General features: G+C 42.5%; 1 protein-coding gene across 3 annotated transcripts; it reads right to left on the bottom strand.

Moving 5' to 3' along the window:
* Positions 1 to 1506: 1506 nt before the first annotated feature.
* znf687a (zinc finger protein 687a) lies at positions 1507 to 18649 on the bottom strand. 3 transcript variants are annotated; one of them, XM_060870733.1, is made up of 11 exons: positions 18601 to 18624; positions 15275 to 17431; positions 14653 to 14710; positions 14046 to 14130; positions 13720 to 13904; positions 11963 to 12154; positions 11702 to 11864; positions 9267 to 9500; positions 8958 to 9070; positions 8683 to 8785; positions 1507 to 4629 (listed from the first exon to the last, which is right to left on the bottom strand). In XM_060870733.1, exons 2-11 carry the CDS (start codon positions 17415 to 17417, stop codon positions 4093 to 4095), a joined length of 3813 nt encoding a protein of 1270 aa, XP_060726716.1. In that variant the 5' UTR covers positions 17418 to 17431; positions 18601 to 18624; the 3' UTR covers positions 1507 to 4092. The 3 variants fall into 3 exon arrangements, with proteins under 3 accessions (XP_060726716.1, XP_060726714.1, XP_060726715.1); XM_060870731.1 differs by lacking the exon at positions 18601 to 18624 and adding an exon at positions 17593 to 17614; XM_060870732.1 differs by having other exon boundaries at positions 1508 to 4629; positions 18597 to 18649.
* Positions 18650 to 18729: the final 80 nt, after the last annotated feature.

Genomic DNA, 18729 nt, shown 5'->3' with positions numbered 1-18729 from the left:
GAAATGGACATCCCTGTCCCTTAGAAAGTCCCTGACTTTAATCTTGTCAGCTGACACGTGTGGCTCATCCTCCATTTATACAGCACAAGACCTTTTGCTATAAGCTAACGATGCATTTGATCAGTCTTTATATAGAAGTTTGTGTTTGCTTGCTTTAGTTTTCGTGTTTTTTACTTAATGCAAATAATAGAAATATATTTCACAAAATTTTCTTGATTGTTAATTTTCTTAGTCTCAGACCTACTGATCGGTCACGAGGACGTGTTTTTAACAGAGACTCCGAAGCGCGTCTATAAGTGGCTCAGTAGCACGTGTCCTCAATCGAGTCAATGTTTACTTTACTTCTTATATTTACATTTACATTTACGGCAATTAGCAGACACCCTTATCCAGAGTGACTTACAACTGAGGGTTAAGGGCCTTGCTCAGGGGCCCAGCAGTGGCAGCTTGGTGGACCTGGGGTCCTCTTCTTATGTGTAAATGTACACAGACTCAGAAGCATCAGTAAGATACAATCATTTTTTTCCTGACATTTCATGCTTTTTATAAATACCAACATTTTGTTTGTCAATGATCCAAAGAACATTTTATATGAATAAATCTGTTTGTATCCAACGTTCCTGAATAATCATTTACAGCAGTTTAGTCAATGGTGTTAACACAATGACAAAAACATCACAGAGAAATATTTGGTGTAGGCAAACACACACACACACAAACTCTCACACACTCTCACACTCACACTCTCTCACACTCTCTCACACTCTCTCACACTCACTCACACTCACTCACACTCACTCACACTCACTCACACTCACTCACACTCACTCACACTCACTCACACTCTCTCACACTCTCTCACACTCTCTCACACTCTCTCACACTCTCTCACACACACACTCTCTCACACACACACTCTCTCACACACACACTCTCTCACACACACACTCTCTCACACACACACTCTCTCACACACACACTCTCTCACACACACACTCTCTCACACACACACTCTCTCACACACACACTCTCTCACACACACACACTCTCTCACACACACACACTCTCACACACACACACTCTCTCACACACACACTCTCTCACACACACACACTCTCACACACACACACTCTCACACACACACACTCTCACACACACACACTCTCTCACACACACACACTCTCTCACACACACACACTCTCTCACACACACACACACTCTCTCACACACACACACTCTCTCACACACACACTCTCTCACACACACACACTCTCTCACACACACACACTCTCTCACACACACACACTCTCTCACACACACACACTCTCTCACACACACACACTCTCTCACACACACACACTCTCTCACACACACACACTCTCTCACACACACACACTCTCTCACACACACACACACTCTCTCACACACACACACACTCTCTCACACACACACACTCTCTCACACACACACTCTCTCACACACACACACACTCTCTCACACACACACTCTCTCACACACACACTCTCTCACACACACACTCTCTCACACACACACTCTCTCACACACACACTCTCACACACACACTCTCTCACACACACACTCTCTCACACACACACTCTCACACACACACTCTCTCACACACACACTCTCACACACACACTCTCTCACACACACTCTCACACACACACTCTCACACTCACTCTCTCTCACACTCACTCACTCTCTCTCACACTCACTCACTCTCACACACACTCACTCTCTCTCACACACACTCACTCACTCTCTCTCACACACACTCACTCTCTCTCACACACTCACTCTCTCTCACACACTCACTCTCTCTCACACTCACTCTCTCTCACACACACTCACTCTCTCACACACACTCACTCTCTCTCACACACACTCACTCTCTCTCACACACACACTCACTCTCTCTCACACACACTCACTCTCTCTCACACACACTCACTCTCTCTCACACACACTCACTCTCTCTCACACACACTCACTCTCTCTCACACACACTCACTCTCTCTCACACACACTCACTCTCTCTCACACTCACTCTCTCTCACACACACTCACTCTCTCTCACACACACTCACTCTCTCTCACACACACTCACTCTCTCTCACACACACTCACTCTCTCACACACACTCACTCTCTCTCACACACACTCACTCTCTCTCACACACACTCACTCTCTCTCACACACTCACTCTCTCTCACACACTCACTCTCTCTCACACACACTCACTCTCTCTCACACACACTCACACTCTCTCACACACACTCACACTCTCTCACACTCACACTCTCTCACACTCACACTCTCTCACACTCACACTCTCTCACACTCACACTCTCTCACACTCACACTCTCTCACACTCACACTCTCTCACACTCACACTCTCTCACACTCACACTCTCTCACACTCACACACACACACTCTCTCTTTCACACACACACACACACACACACACTCTCTTCTTGGTTCACACAGCATTGGATCCCAGAGTAATTATTCTATGGCTTCAATATAAAATTATTTAATGCGTGTTAGTAAAGCCTATTACAACTGTCGAGAAAAATGCAACGATTTTAAATGCTCTTGTGACTTAAACTCACGTCATACATTTTCATTGTAATAACATTAAAATACACAATGCATATTTATAGGGAACAAGGCATCTGGAATTATGAACAGCTACGGCTCAGGTGAGTGCACAGGGCTAAACTTAAAAAGAACTGAATGTCAAGTTTAGTTCAATGATAAACCTGACAGAAACTGAGCCTGAAGCTGAAACTGTACAATTTGAGGTAAGCCTCTGATTTGCCGTGTAGCCCGAAACCCTCAAATCTAACATTCAGAAAGATCGACTCCAAATACTCAGACAAATCAAGTGCTGAATAAAGAATTCTCTCAGAGTGCTGTTGGAAACCTTGCATAGGTATTCAGCCTTGTTGAACTTTTCTACATTTTATAGTGTTACAACCTGAAATGGACTTACTAAAGAAATACATGTAACGGATTTACACATAAAAGCCCATAATAGTGAAGTGATTGTATTTCATCTACACCACTTGACATCACATAATTAGATGAATGAAGTCTAGCTGTTCCTGTGTGCCTGTAAAGTGTCACATGACCTTAATATATTTCCAGGGTTCCTGGAAGACGCAGTATATCTGTAAGAGTTTGTCAGAGCGCTCACCTCTCATAAATAAACTGCATCATAAAAACCTACGAGCTACTAACCAAAAAGCCAGGACAAATTATGTAGATCAACCAAGGTATGGCAAAACACACACACTCACTCTCTCACACACACACACACTCGCTCACTCTCACACACACTCGCTCACTCACACACACACTCGCTCACTCACACACACACTGTCTCTAACACACACACACTCGCTAACACACACACACTCTAACACACACACTCTCACACACACACACTCTCACACACACACACTCTCACACACACACACACTCACACACACACACTCTCACACACACACACTCTCACACACACACACTCACACACACACACACTCTCACACACACACACTCTCACACACACACACACTCTCACACACACACACTCTCACACACACTCTCACTCACACTCACTCTCACACTCACTCTCACACACACACACTCTCACGCACACTCTCACTCTCACACACTCACTCTCACACACTCACTCTCACACACTCACTCACACACTCACTCACACACTCACTCACACACTCACTCACACACTCACTCACACACTCACTCTCACACACTCACTCACTCACACACTCACTCACACACCCAGCTCTGAAAGTATTGGAATTGAATGGCATCTTTTTTCCCCTATACTGTCCCTCTTTTCCCAGCTTCATAATGGCTTGCTCTTCTCCCATAGACAGATCTCTGTCCTCACATATTTACGGTGAATGTAGATGCAGATTGATTAAGGCACATAAGATGAGTGCACAGTTTAAACAACGCACAGCAGGACTTCATTCATTCATTCAACCGGTGCTTCATTCAACGTTATTATTCGGCTTTATGTGATACTCCCTCTTTCTCAAGCCGGCTTCTCGGCTTTATGAGCGTTGATAAAAGCCATGCCGTGAGTGCGGAAATGTGTGTTAAGATCGGCAGCTTTGCTGAAGTGACGTCCACACACTTTGCAGCTAAGCTTGCCGTCCCCTTCCTCCGCCGGTGACCCCGGAGACTCCGCCCCTTCCGAAGCATCATGACTTGTATTCTCGTGTTGCTCATCTCCGTCTCCATCACGCACTCGATGACTGATAAAGCGATGGCGGGCAAGAGAGGATCCCGACGCAAAGCAAGCCCCACACTGCTGACACTGCACACCCTTTCCTCCTTCTCCACGGTGACTCTGGATATGGTGTAGAAACTCCTCCTTGTCTTCACAAACGAAGCCGCATGGCATGCAACGGAAAGCCTCTGCGTCCTGCTCCAGAACAGATCCTCCTCTGTTGTACCGGGCCGAGCTGAAATGATCCGTGTTGTTGTTTTCTTCAGCAGTCGCAGTGGTGATGGTGCTCAGATCTTGTTCGGAGGAGCTGTCAGCAGCGTCAGTGGAGCGCGAACTCACCTGGAACCGAAGCAGAAAACCAAACAAAGGCCAGTTTTTATGGTCCATGTGAAAGTACAAGATGTTTAATTATTTATATACCCCATTAATTGGCCATTTCCTTTAATTAATAATAGATAATAATAATAATTAAATAAAAACTTAATTGACCATTTCCTTTAATTAATAATAGATAATAATAATAATTAAATAAAAACTTAATTGACCATTTCCTTTAATTAATAATAGATAATAATAATAATAATAAATAATAAATAAATAAAAACTTGCCCCTTAGATCAATGCTACATAAGTGCTCTATAAATATATTTTAGTCTATCCTAAAATTCAGATAATTCAAGGAAAAATAAATTCTGCATTCTAAATTACTGCATTTTTTTTTTTTTTAAATATTTTATATTATATTTATTTTTTGATAACAAGTGGCTTCTGTTAACCAGAGAACTGTAGTTTAATATCTGTAGTTTAAATGTTTTGAATGTTTAAAATGTTTAAAAGAGATAAACAATGAAAAAGTAATAATAAATATTTCATCTCGGTTTAAAATAACTAATTTCACTGATCTGTTAAGTTAAAATCATGCAGTAAAGAAAGCATAGGATTTAACGTTTAGGTCATAAAAACATATATTTATTATTAATATCATATATTCATTTATTTATCCAGCCACAGGGGTCAGTGATTTCTGTGCCGGTCCCAAGCTCGGATAAATAGCATCTTCCATAAAACATGGCAAATTTAAACGTGCGAGTCGTCAGTGGGAATTCCGTACCGGAGAGGGTGCATGTGGAAATTGGGCTACTGTTGGTCGAGGAAGGAGAGGAGGGAGAAGGCTGTTCATAGCCAGACAGAGAGAAGAGGAAAAGCAGGTGTATAGGTCTGAGAATATTGAAGTGACGTGAAGTGACATACGGCTAAGTACGGTGACCCATACTCAGAATTTGTTCTCTGCATTTAACCCATCCAAAGTGCACACACACAGCAGTGAACACACACACACACACCGTGAACACACACCCGGATCAGTGGGCAGCCATTTTGTGCTGTGGAGCCCAGGGAGCAGTTGGGGGGATTCGGTGCCTTGCTCAAGGGCACCTCAGTCGTGGCCGGCCCGAGACTCGAACCCACAACCTTCGGGTTACAAGTCAGACTCTCTAACCATTAGGCCACGACTGCCCCTTAATTTTTAATATTGATGTTGAAAGTCTGATGTTGGTACAATGACAGGAAAAGATAGAAAGCTGGCAGACATGATGGAGAAAAGGAAGATAGATATACAGTGTGTGCAGGGGACCGGGTGGAAGGAGAGCAAAGCACGTAGTATTGGACGGGGATACAAACTGTTTTATTATGGTGTGGATAGGAAGAGAATTGGGGTAGGAGTGATCCTGAAGGACGAGTGTGTGAGGAATGTTTTAGAGGTGAAAAGTGTGTCAGACGGTAATCAGAAACTGAAGGGGTGATGTTGAATATCATCGTGGTTATGCTCCACAAGTAGGCTGAGAGTTAGAAGAGAAGGAGAGATTCTGGAGTGAGTTGGATGAGGTGATGGAGAGTATTCCAGATGGGAGAGAAGAATGATTAGAGCAGACGTTAATAGGCACGTGTTGGTGAGGGAAACAGACGTGATGAGGAGATGATGGGCAGGTTTGGTGTTAAGGAAAGAAACCTAGCAGGACAGATGGTGCTGGACTTTGTTAAGCAGATGAAAATGGCCGTAGTTAAAACTTATTTCCAGAAGACAGAGGAACATAGAATCATATGAGTGGAGGTAGGAGTATGCAGGTAAAGTACATTCTATATAGACAAGGCAATCTGAGAGAGATTAGTGACTGCAAAGTGGTTGTAGGAGAGAGTGTAGCGAGACAGCATCGGACGGTGATGTGTAAGATGTCTCTGGTGGGCAGGAGGAAGAGGAGACGAAAGATAGAAAAGAAGACCAAGTGGTTTATGTTGAAAACGGAAGAATGTTGTGAGGAATTCGGACAGAAGCTGAGACAGGCTTTGGGTGATCAGGAAGAGCTTCCAGATGACTGGGAAACTACAGCAAAAGTGATCAGGGAGACAGGTAGGAGGATGCTAGGTGTGTCATCTGGAAGGAGAAGAGAAGATAAGGAAACATGGTACAGGACAGCATTCAGAAAAAGACGCTAGCTAAAATGAAGTGTGGTGTAGAAAGGACTGAATAATGTAGACAGGATTACAGCGAATCGCAACACAGAGTAAAGAGGGACGTGGCAAAGGCCAAACAGAACGCATACGATGAGATGGAAAGCTGAGATGGAAAGGATGTACAACAGGTACTGACAGGCGAGGAGAGTGTGCAGAGAAGATGGTAGGAGTATTTTGAGAAGCTAATGAATGAGGAAAATGAAAAGGGAAAGAATGGGGAGGAGGTAAATATTGTAAAGCGAGATATAGGAAAGATTAGAAAGGATGAGGTGAGGAAGGATCTGAGATGGAAGTGTTGGACCAGATGGAAGTGTCTAGGAGAGACAGCAGTGGAGTTTCTATCAATTCTATTTGAGAATGTTAATGGAGAAGTACAGAGATGGTCAGAAGGAGCTGCACTATTAGGATTTAGAGAAAGCGCATGACGGGGTGCTGAGAGAGGAGATATGGTACTGTATGAGGATGTCAGGAGTGGCAGAGAAGTACGTCAGAGTAGTTCAGGATATGTATGAGAGGAGTATGACAGCAGTGAGATGTGCTGTAGGTCAGACAGAGGAGTTCAAGGTGGAGGTGGGGCTACATCAAGTATCAGCTTTGGGCCCCTTCTTGTTTGCTATGGTGATGGACAGGTTGACAGATGAAGTCAGACAGGAATCTCCGTGAACAATGACGTTTGTGGATGACATTGTGATCTGTAGTAGAGTAGAGAGCAGGTGGAGGGACACCTGGAAGGGTGGAAGTCTGCTTTGAAAAGAAGAGGAATGAAAGTCAGTCATAGTAAGACAGAATACATGTGTATGAGCAAGAGGGAGGGAAGTAGAACAGTGAGGTTACAAGCTGCTGAAACCAAGAAGGCACAGGAGTCTAATGATTTGGGGTCAACCATCCGGTGTGACGGGGAGTATGGAAAAGAGGTGAGGAGGTGAGTGCCGGCAGGTTATATCTGTGACAGCAATGGATAAGTGGTCTTATGGAAAGATTATGGAATTATTGTTGTTAGGCTTTTCTTTTATATCAAGAGGACAAAATAAAAGACCATCTTATTTCAGGCTATTTTTTTTATTGCATTGCATCTAGTGGCCAAAGTGTGATATGAAAACATCTCGTATAATACAGTGATACCTCGAGATACGAGTGCATTGACATACATTTTTGACATACAATTTTTTGAGATACAAGCTGTGATTCGAACAAATTTTTGAGATACGAGCATCCGAGCCGCCGCCGCCACCGAAACAAAGATCCCCAACAACCACGTGTGAGATACGAACATCCGAGCCGTCGCCGCCGAAACAAAGATCCCCAACAACCATGTGTGAGATACGAGCATCCGAGCCGACGGCGCCGAACAAAGACCCACAACAACGTGTACTCTGTTTCCCCTGCCTCAGCTTCCCGAAAAGCGAAAGTGTACATACGAGACAAAATTCCTCCTAACTCCTCCGCCTGTTTACTCCTCCGCCTGTTTCCTCCCTCAACCTCCGTGCGCATCTTCCGTTAGCTCAAGTCGTCTGATCTCCAATGTAAATAATACACTTTATAGTAAAACCAGTTTATTTTTTTTAACATTCTCTTTTATTACTGTATGTTTTTATACAATATTTGTCATTTATAAATACAGGTACTGTACATTTTTCATATTCAAAACACAAACAAAACAACTGGAGTGGAATTTTGCGAGCTGGAACGAATTAATGGGATTTCAATTCATTTAAATGAGGAAAATTGTTTTGAGATACGAGCAATTTGAGATACGAGCAAAGTCACGTAACGAATTAAACTCGTATCTCGAGGCATCACTGTATATACCTGTTTATGTGTGTGTGTGTGTGTGTGTGTGTGTGTGTGTGTGTGTGTGTGTGTGTGTGTGTAAATTCTAACCGGTCTTTGACTGTTTGCTGCTCGTTGTCCTCCATGATGAATCTGCATGTGTTTTTCTAGGACCAGCTTACTGCTGAAACTCTTTTTGCTCCCAGTACATAACCTAAGGCCACAACCATGCACAGAAAAGCTCAAAGATTATAAACACCGGTTCATCAAGCAAATAAACTGATCAGGTACTAAATGATCATGAATATGATTTTAATGAGTGAGTCTAAAGAGCTGCAGTAGTCTGATTATACACAGTGTGTCACGGTGTCTTGTACAGTACTTACTGGCAGGAGAAAGACCTCTTGATGCCTTTGTGTTTAACTCGGATGTGGCGTCTCAAACTTGAGGAGGAAGAGAAGGAGCCTTCACACAGTGTGCATGGGAACCGCTTTAGCTCCTTAAGAGCAGAACATTCAAAGCACAGCAATTAGGTATGCAAACTTGCAAATACAAGTCATGGGAATGTGCATGCTCTTTTAATATGTACAAGATTACTCACTCTCTCTCTCTCTCTCTCTCTCTCTCTCTCTCTCTCTCACACACACACACACACACACATTTGCCTCAAACCTGAATTTCTAGACCCCACTGACCTTTCTGTGCTGTTTAGCCATGTGGGTGATGTAGCTCTCTTTGTCTGTGTAGCTTATCTGACACTCTGTGCAGCTCCAGTTCTGAGCACTGGGAGCAGCAGAGCTCTTCTTCTTCTTTCTTGGACATCCCTCACCATCCTCATCTTCTTCTTTTCTCCATTCCTCCCCATCTGAGCTCTCCATCTTCCCCGAGCTCTTCTGAGTCAGATGAGCCGCTGACTTCCTGTGTGAAGCCTGAACACAAGTTCCCTCGGGTTATATTCATTATTTAACAGTATATTACTTTTGCAAATCATATGCTTGGTTTTTTAAAAATTCATGTAATGCTATATATTGCATTGATTATAGTATGATAGAATTTAAATATCATTTTATTTTAAAAGGTTTGGTTTGAAAATATAAAGTTATTATATAAAACAATTGTATTACCTAATCATGTCATTAATGATACGAATAGGACCCTAGTGTATATTCAATCCTAGGGTCTCCCATCAAAGTGTGTGTGTAGCACAAGTTCTTATTTTTATCTGAACGTGTGTAAAATCACTACACATTGAAAACAACATACAAATGGCTTCAGACGTTTGGAAAACATGCAACACTGTGGAAATCCCTCATTACTGTTGTCTTTTGCTGTCATGTGTTGCATATGTGCTATATGAATTATTCAGTAGTTGTTGTAAAATGCCAGACCTCCCTCTACAGTCTGACTCAAACGTGCCTGTGGCTAAAAGCCCGAGCCCATAAAGGACTCGAGTGTATCGAGGGATACTAATGCTGCCTTTTGTTGGCCTCACCAAATGTAGTGCGAGATGCTAGCAGAGATCAGTTAAAATTGCAATCAAACAACATCGATAAATGAGCCGCTCGACGCTCTCGGAATCGAGCCTCCTGTGATGTTTAATAACAACCTGCGTGAGCAAAACCTTCAAGTAAGACACCGATCCTCAGACGTTCCTTTTGTATGATTTTACTTTACTTTTCATTATGTCGCCTGTCTACACGTTGTTGTGAGCGCCACAGTCAGCAATTACTGTCGATCATGGTGACATGAATAAACTTGGAATTGGAGCTTCACATAATACATTTACAAAAGATTACTAATACTTCTACTAATAGTTCGAAATCAGGCACAAGAACGCCAAGTTTCAGAAAACTGAGTCGGGCCGACAAACAAAACAAATACAAAACTAGCGTGTAGCCAATGAGCAGAAAGGGGCGGGTCTTGTCAATATGGGTGGAGAGAGTGTTCAGTGCGCATGTGTGACATTAGCAGAAAGCGGTTTTAACATTGACAAACAAAGAAAAACAAAGAACATTTTAAAAACAAAGAATGAAAGCGAAGAAAGGCTTACGATAAGGAAGAAGTAGGACTGTGTTAATATAGGATCAGCTTTCCAGCGCTGGAGAGAACTGAAGGAGTCAAAAGGAAGTTGGCGCATATTCACAGATTGGAGTTTCCTGAGTCAATAACTCCTGAGCTAAACGCTGTTACTACACAAATAACACCTCTTTTCTATCGTAGTAATGTAGAGACGCAGCTACAACGTGTTTTGTGTAGTAACAGCTCAGGAGTTATTGACTCGGTAAACTCTAATCTGTGAATATTTAAAGTCAACTTTACTTAAGACACCGAGGCGCTTTTGTCCTTCTCGATAGGTGAGTAACGTTGGTTTTGCTTTATTACACAGAACTAATATATGCCTTTGTCCTTTGCATGATTATGCTTGTGTGTCATTTTTGCTTGTTTGTTTATCTGCAATCGTATTGTTCTTCCCTTCAGCTATGATAAAGACACATTTCTTTCCATTAGTTGCCTGGGTTATGTATGTATGTGTGGGCGGAGCTATCAATACAGGGGTGGGACCCATTTGGGTTAGGGGTGTGTTTGTTTTGGTGATTTCAAATGTCAACATTGGCTTTCAAACATCGGAGATCCTACCTTTAAATTATGACGTTTAGAGGGTTTACACATAAGATAAACAAATCTGCTAGTCTTCATTTGCAGATTTTAAGGAAAGATTTGCAGCAAAGGCCATTCAAAGACCCAGGCAGAGTTAATCCTTAACTCAAGGGCGAAAAAAAATAAATTAAACGCTGCCTAATCTGAGTTGCCCAATTTCAGCATTGTCATGTCACAGTCCACAGTGATGGTTAATGTCTCATATAAAGGTAAACACACAGGGCTTTAAGAATTTGCAGTTTTTCTGTGTTTAACTCGTCTACTAAACATTACAAAGGTTTAAAACTTCAAAGTAGGATATAAAGAAATAATTCGAACCACTAAAATTCTGCATAAGGTAATCTGAACAGAGGATATAAGAAAAAAAAAAACTCACACTCATATCAGACTTGCAGCGATGAAATAATTCAATCATTAGGGTTAACATTTAACACAGACTTAATCATTATAGAGGATGAAACAAGATCCAAACCTTCACATGCTCCAGGAGTGACGTCCTCTGTGTAAACAGCTTGTGGCAATCTGGACATTTAAACACATTAACCTTCTGCGTCACTAGATGACTGTCGAAATGGACGTTCAGCAAGGCTTTTTGAGTGAAAACTGTCCGGCACATCACACATTTATAGATCTCCCTGTTGAAAGGAATTCAAAACAAGCATTAGTGCTTGAGTAGAAAACAGCTAGATCGCAAACGTACGGCAAACACGGATTTAAAACAAAAAACACTCACTTGGATTGCTTGGTTTTCTCTGTGAGCTGAGGGTGCTGCGTGCTACAGTGAGTGTCAGCACTGGAAGCAGATTTAAAGGCCATTGGGCAAGAGGGGCATTTATGGAAGACTTCAGAATGTGCTGTGTGCATGTGATTTTTGACCGCGTTCAGACTATTCACACCTCCGAACACCAGCTGACAGCAGGGACACCTGGATGGAGAGAGAGAAAAAAGAAGAAAAGTTACATGTCATCATGTAAGTGTTAACTAAACATCAACTTAAGTGTCAACATTAACTCACTATGCAGCAAGTCCAATTCTAGCTAATAGAAAATATGTATTTATTTACAAGATGTTTTACTTCTGGTTAATTCATTAGTAAATTATTAGCATTAGTCACACCATCAAACTTGCAGAGAATGAATGTTGGTTTCAGTCAAAATGGTGAAGTTGCTTTAAACTCACATCTAACAGTTTTATCGAACAATAAAATTAACTTATCAAAATCAACCTTTCGCAAATAAATATGACGTTTAAAGAGTTCCATTTCAACTACATACTCGACACACCATTTTTGTTCAGTTTAAACATATGCCCCCCTTTCCACCAGAAAGAACCGGGTGCTGGTGCTGGTTCGAAGTTAGTTCCACTAGCGATCCTTCTAAGAACCGGTTTGCCTTTCCATGGGCTAGAGAGCCATCACAGAGCCGAGTGTTACGTCACTGTATACAAGCATACGTTATACAGCGACGTTAGCGCAGCAGCGGCAAACACAAACACGTCAACAATGGCGGATGTTGCTTTACTGTTACTGCTCATGGCTTTGCGAACCTACACTGGCATCCAAACCCGGCGAATCCAACGTGTACGTGCAGCTCCATGTAATTTGTATAAACGGGGGTTGCAATCGAGAATAACTGAAAGTACATAACGTTATTTTATCATTAACACAGAAACAAAGTTAGCCTTAGCATGTAGCTACCTACTATCATGTGTGCTGATAATTGATCATATTAATTATCCACTTTTTTGACTCTGTGGTGGCCTCAGCCATATTCTATGGTGTGGTCTGCTGGTGCAGCAGCATCTCTACTGCACAAAGGAAGAGACTGGACAAGCTGATCAGAAAGTCCAGCTCAGTCCTGGGGATTCCTCTGGACACTGTACAGGAGGTGGGAGAAAGGAGGATGATAGCAAAACTATCATCATTGCTGGAGAACAACTCTCACCCCCTGTATGAACCGGTTTCAGCTCTGAGCAGCTCCTTCAGTGACAGACTTACATCCTGTGTCTGAAGGAGTGATACAGACGATCTTTTCTCCCTGCTGCTATTAGACTGCACAATCAAAGCTTCTCCTAATGAACCAGTCACCATAATACACACTGTTATTACTGTTTCACTGCAATAATAAACAATAACAAAGCATTTTAAACATGTGCAATAACAGAAATTTTGAAAAATGTGCAATATTACCTACATTGGCAACATTGGTACAAGTAGCATCAGATGAATAACACACTTTGGGGATGACCTGATTGTGTTTTATTCCTTACATGAAATACATGGCATTAGTGCCATAGATGTCACGTTATATATTATAGTTTACTGTGTTTGTTTACCTAAACAACACGCATGTTTAAAAAAGGTTTAAATGATTTTGATTTTGTGCACAAATCATACACAACTTACATAAAGGTACATGAGCATCCCTGCACGATTTTTGTTAACACTTTGTTGCTTACGTTCAGCCAAGAGTTGGAGTTGTTTGTGTGTACCTGTATCCAAGCTGGCGTGTGTAATGTAGGCAGGCTCGACGCACATGCGTGTTAAGACCATTTAGCTGGCAGATGAATCCACACTCAGGGCAGACGAGAGGGTGGAGCTTCTGGTGGAGTCGCTGGTGGGCAGCAGCGCTGCAGGGATTCCACAGAGGCATTGGAGGAGAGCACTGCATGCAGCACTAAAAACACACACAGCGTAAAAAGGTTCCCACTTCTAAGGACACGTATCATGCGATGCATACATTCATTTAAGCAAATAACTTGTCTGCTTTTGATACTAATAACGTAAACAATACGCTCGTAGTAAAGTAATTACTCACTGTGTCTATGCCCCCCGGATCCGATTCCTGGAAGTGTGTGGCTAGTTTTTCTTTTGAGCCAAATGAATTTTTACACTCTGGGCACCTGCGAACACAATCAGGAGATGCTACTGGGCTAAAGATACACTGGGAAAAGAAATTCAAATAACAGCCACAGAACATGGTGCTCTTTAAGCAATTCCTGACTGGTGAAATGCATAAATAATATATATCATTTTATTTCAGGTTCAAATGAACAATACGTTTGAAAACTAATAATAAAATAGATTTATAGATAATAATTTAAAATAGAATTATTCAGCCAATTGAGAAAAAAAAAATTCTTTCATTTTTTAAATCAACAGAAAAACAGCCTTTTCTTTCAAAGTATAAATAAGCCTGTGTTTCTATATAAATGTTTGATTTAAAATACTTCTATGCGATGGCATATTAAATATGTGGATCTTTTAAAATCTTGATATAAATATATTTTGAAATAAAATAAGCCATCATAACATGCCAGGAACTCAGGGAGCTCATTTATCAATGAAGACAATAAGAATAATAATAATGATAATATTAATAAGAATTATTATTATTAATCCAGGTCATTGTGCTGCATTATTACCAATTATCAAGGGACCCAGGCAAGGAAGGGGAGGCCAGCAGAGATGGAGAAAGCATACCTGTAAATATGGTTTATGAAAAAGCAGAGGAATTAATAAAAGGTGAGCAATTCATTTTTAAGATAAAAAAAATGCTTTTCACAGAGAAATAACATCATCACCCCTGACAAGTGCACGTTCTGACTTAATGCCGTTTCGCACCCGCTAGCTAACTCTCCCGAGGATAACAAGTGCTCACTATGATACATGTGAAACCGACCAATGCCAGTTCAGACTGTTGCTCATGCTGCATCACAGGGCTGTGTAACACACACAGAGGAAAGCATTATCTGCCTTTTCCACATACATGAGCTCACAGACATCAGCGACTGACTAACGTCACTGTCACTCCATTCTTCTGACTTTAGAACCTTTTGAGTCATATGAGGTGAAATGAACAGTACTTAATCAAAACTTCATCAATTATCCATTAAAAATGGTTTCATTTTAAAAACTAGTTATATGTAGCATCAGTTTGACACGAGTCCCTGCTTAGCCTAAACCTCCCCATGTGCATTTAGACAAAGCATGGAAATAATCTTTTTATTTGTACATGGTACATGAGACGATATTCTACTAAATTACCTATGGGTATAGTATCCTGTTGGCCAATCATCTGTTCCACACTGACAGGTCTCATGACAAGGTGTGAGCACTGCATGACCAGTCCTTTCTCCTTGTGCTCACGAGCATGCAACAGCAGGCTGCACTTGTTAAAGAAGGCCAGCCGTTTCGTGCAGAGGTTGCAGGTCACCTCGATGCGCAAGGAGCGCCGATCGTAGTGGCGTGCCAGGCTGCGCTCCAAAGCAAACGCATCCCCACACTCCAGGCAACGGTATCCGGAAGCAGGGATGCCAAGGCCCCACTCGGGGCGAGGCAGAATGGAAAGATCCGGCTGGTAGCTGGGCAGCGGATTCTTACTGTTGAGAATCTTGTTAAAGGCTTCTACCAGACTCGACTGGCTACGGGAGATCACAGCTCCAGGATTGTTTACAATGGATGCTGGCTTGGTGGAAGGCACAGCAAGTGTTTTTTGCCCCATCAAGCAAATATTGATGGCAGAAGAGGAAGGAGATGAAGAGGAAACAGATGATGAAGTTGAAGTCTTTGTGACATTATAGGCCACTTTCTGTGCCTTGCTAGCTGCAAATAGCATGGCTGAACTGGCATCCTGTAAAGTTGACACTGGAAACATTGTAGTCTTTGAGTCCTGAGGCTGGCTGGACACCGCTGCTGCAGATCTCTTAGGCCGGCTGACACCTTTCCGACCTCCTATTGGAATTTTAGTCCCCTCAGGACCCTTGGAGACGCCTCCTGCAGCTGCTTTGGCAGCAATTCTTGTAACAGTGCGTGTGATGTTGCCGGTGGGGGTTTTAACTGTCTTGATTCGAACTTTAAGAGGTCTGGAAGGTGTTGCAGAGGAGTCTGGTTTCTTTTTGACAGATGGTGAGGATACTACAACTTTCGGTTCCTCTTCTTCTTGCTCTAGCATGTTTTCTTTCTCGACTTTTTCACCAACACATTTACTCTGCTCCTGTTCATTTCTTGCATTCTCCATAGGCTCGTCCTTTTCAGGAACATCAAAGGTTTTGTCCTGTGAAGTTTCTTTCTCTTCCAGCTCCTGTGCAGGGGTTGATGGTGAGCTTTTCCGCTGTGGATGTGGTAGCATTTCTGGCTCAGGGCTCTCTGGAGAGTCTCTTTCTTCAATAATGTGCTCTGGGTATAACTCTGGTATGGATGGGTGCACCTTTTCAAGAAAGTCGCTCTGTGGGGGCATCTGATGGGATAAAGTGGGAGTTGCGTGTGGAGAAACAGAACTGGCCTCTTTGGCTTGAGTATTACTTGTAGGCAAAGATGGAGAGAAAAGCAGAGGAGGCTGAAGCTCACCAGGTGACCCGTGTCTGGCTGAAAGCCTGAGAGGTGAAGACATCGGTACATCTGGACTTTCTTGAATCATTAGCGGAGAGCTTCCAAGGTCTGGTTCCGATTCGTCGTCTTCAGATAACACTTTATTAATCACTCTCCTTGGGCTGCTGTTTACAGGCTGAGTTTGAGGAGTGAAAGCAGATGCAAGATGCTCTACTTCATCTTTCTCAACCTTGGAAGGTGGCAGGCCAATAAAATTTGTGCAAGAGATGGAAGAAGCAGATGCAGGTAAAGGCATGTGAGGTGAAACGTTGGCAGACGGGTTGGCAGGTCCATCACCCTGATTGCTCTCATCACCTTCCCTGGCTATTTTAGGAGAACAAGGGGACCACAGATGGCCTTTCGGTTGCATTTGTGATTGACTGGTGAGCAGCGAGTGTTCAACGACTCCTCCTGAAACAGTCTTGAATCCATTGTGAATCAACGGCATCAAGCTGTGTGCAACCTGAGGAGAAAGCTGACCCCCTGCTCTACTTCTGTCCGCCTCATCCAGAACATCGGTTACTTGCCTCGCTGCATTTTCTTCCTCGTCTCTCCTGTTTTCATATACATCAGCACATATGCTGTTCTTTACTATAACGCTAACTACAGTGGGGTCATGAGAAGATTCACGGATTTCTGACGGTTCGATAGGCCTTTGAGACGAACCACCACTTCTCTCTTTGGTTCCACTGCTACCGGATTCGTTGTGATTCGCATCAGGATCCCCTGACTCAGACTGAATCGCTTCTTTAGCATCAATATCTGGAATATCAAATGCTGCCAAAAGGTCATCAAAATCTGGAGTCTTCATGTCACCCATTCCTGAACAAATATCTACAGATGAAAAAAAACAAAACAACAGAATTTAGTTACAGAGTTCAGTTACTGCATAGTTATGACGTTTGCCACGAAAATAAGACTGTCCGGCTTTATCTATATGTCAAGTTTAACCATTAACTAAGAATCTGAAGTGGTCGGGGCAGTTGTGGCTCAACTGGTTAAGGCTCTGGGTTGTTGATCGGAGGATCGGGGTTCAAGGCCCAGCACAGCCAAGCTGCCACTGCTGGGCCCCTGAGCAAGGCCCTCAACCCTCCCTGCTCCAGGGGGACTGTATCATAGCTGCCCCTGCACTCTGACCCCAACCGCCTCAGTTGGGGTATGTGAAGAAAAGAATTCCACTGTGCTGTAATGAATATGTGGCGATAGTAAAGGTTTCTATTCCCCGTTCTATTCGAAAAGTTTCGCCCCAGGAAGTGTCCACAGAATGCTAACACGTTAGCCAGTTCCTTTTACGTCACTTAAGTACGTTTTAACGTTCATTTCACAGCAGCAATGTTTAAAACGTCTACTTGCCATAACTGAACGTACAAATAACCCATCTGAAATATCTGTAATATGGTCAATCAGATCAGCTAAGTTGCTTCGAGTTTGTAACTTTGACAGGTTTGACTGCTAAACTAGCTCTAGCTCGAAGGCTGACGTTGGCTAAACTGCAAACTGCTTCCTATTGAACATGTAGTGTACTACACGAAGGGCGTAAAATACCCTACTTCATCCCCTATTTAGGGCGCCTACATAGTGAAAGTCGGGGTGTTTAGGATGCAACCTTTCATTGCTAAGTACACATAGTTCCTGCATAGAGTAAACACTTGAAACACTGTGAAAACAAAACGAGTTTATTCGATAGTCAGACTGTCTACTTTTTTTTTTTTTGAACATTCAAGCTGCAAATCGTTCTTGCAAAATATAAAAGAACAGTTTAAGTTAACTAGGACTAACCTATTCGCCTAGCTAATGTTAGCTTAATCAGCTAAGCTTTAGCTTTCCCGACGGGTCCTCCTGGTGAAGTCGAAACCATCTAATCTAGTTAAGATACCCTGTGCGATTTGCCTCTATACGATTTCCGTATAAATCGTTAGGTGTGAAACATCAGTGCTGCATTAAATGTCTTGTGTTAGCTGCGGTTTAAAAAGAGAAAAAAGTTTGTTTTGAACTTTACCTACTCGAGCTTGTTCCTGTCTGTGTTCCTGGGCGGCGCATCACAAACGCGTCATCTGTGACCACCAGCGACCAGAAAGTGACCCATAACAACTAAGCAATAATAATCTAAAAATTCTCCACAACAGAGCGGT

The sequence above is a fragment of the Tachysurus vachellii genome, chromosome 5, assembly GCF_030014155.1.
Source record: "Tachysurus vachellii isolate PV-2020 chromosome 5, HZAU_Pvac_v1, whole genome shotgun sequence".
In the NCBI taxonomy this organism is placed as follows: domain Eukaryota; kingdom Metazoa; phylum Chordata; class Actinopteri; order Siluriformes; family Bagridae; genus Tachysurus; species Tachysurus vachellii.
The sequence above is the reverse complement of the archived record's forward strand: the minus strand, read 5'-3'. Positions and strand labels throughout refer to the sequence as shown.

Excerpts from the sequence above, each read along its gene's own strand:
- znf687a (XM_060870732.1), bottom strand. The coding sequence starts at position 17,417 with ATGGGTGACATGAAGACTCCAGATTTTGATGACCTTTTGGCAGCATTT. Across the intron at positions 14,131-14,652 it reads CCTGGGTCCCTTGATAATTG|GTGCCCAGAGTGTAAAAATT; the intron begins GTAATAATGCAG and ends TTGTGTTCGCAG. Across the intron at positions 11,865-11,962 it reads GAGAAAACCAAGCAATCCAA|GGAGATCTATAAATGTGTGA; the intron begins GTGAGTGTTTTT and ends TCCTTTCAACAG.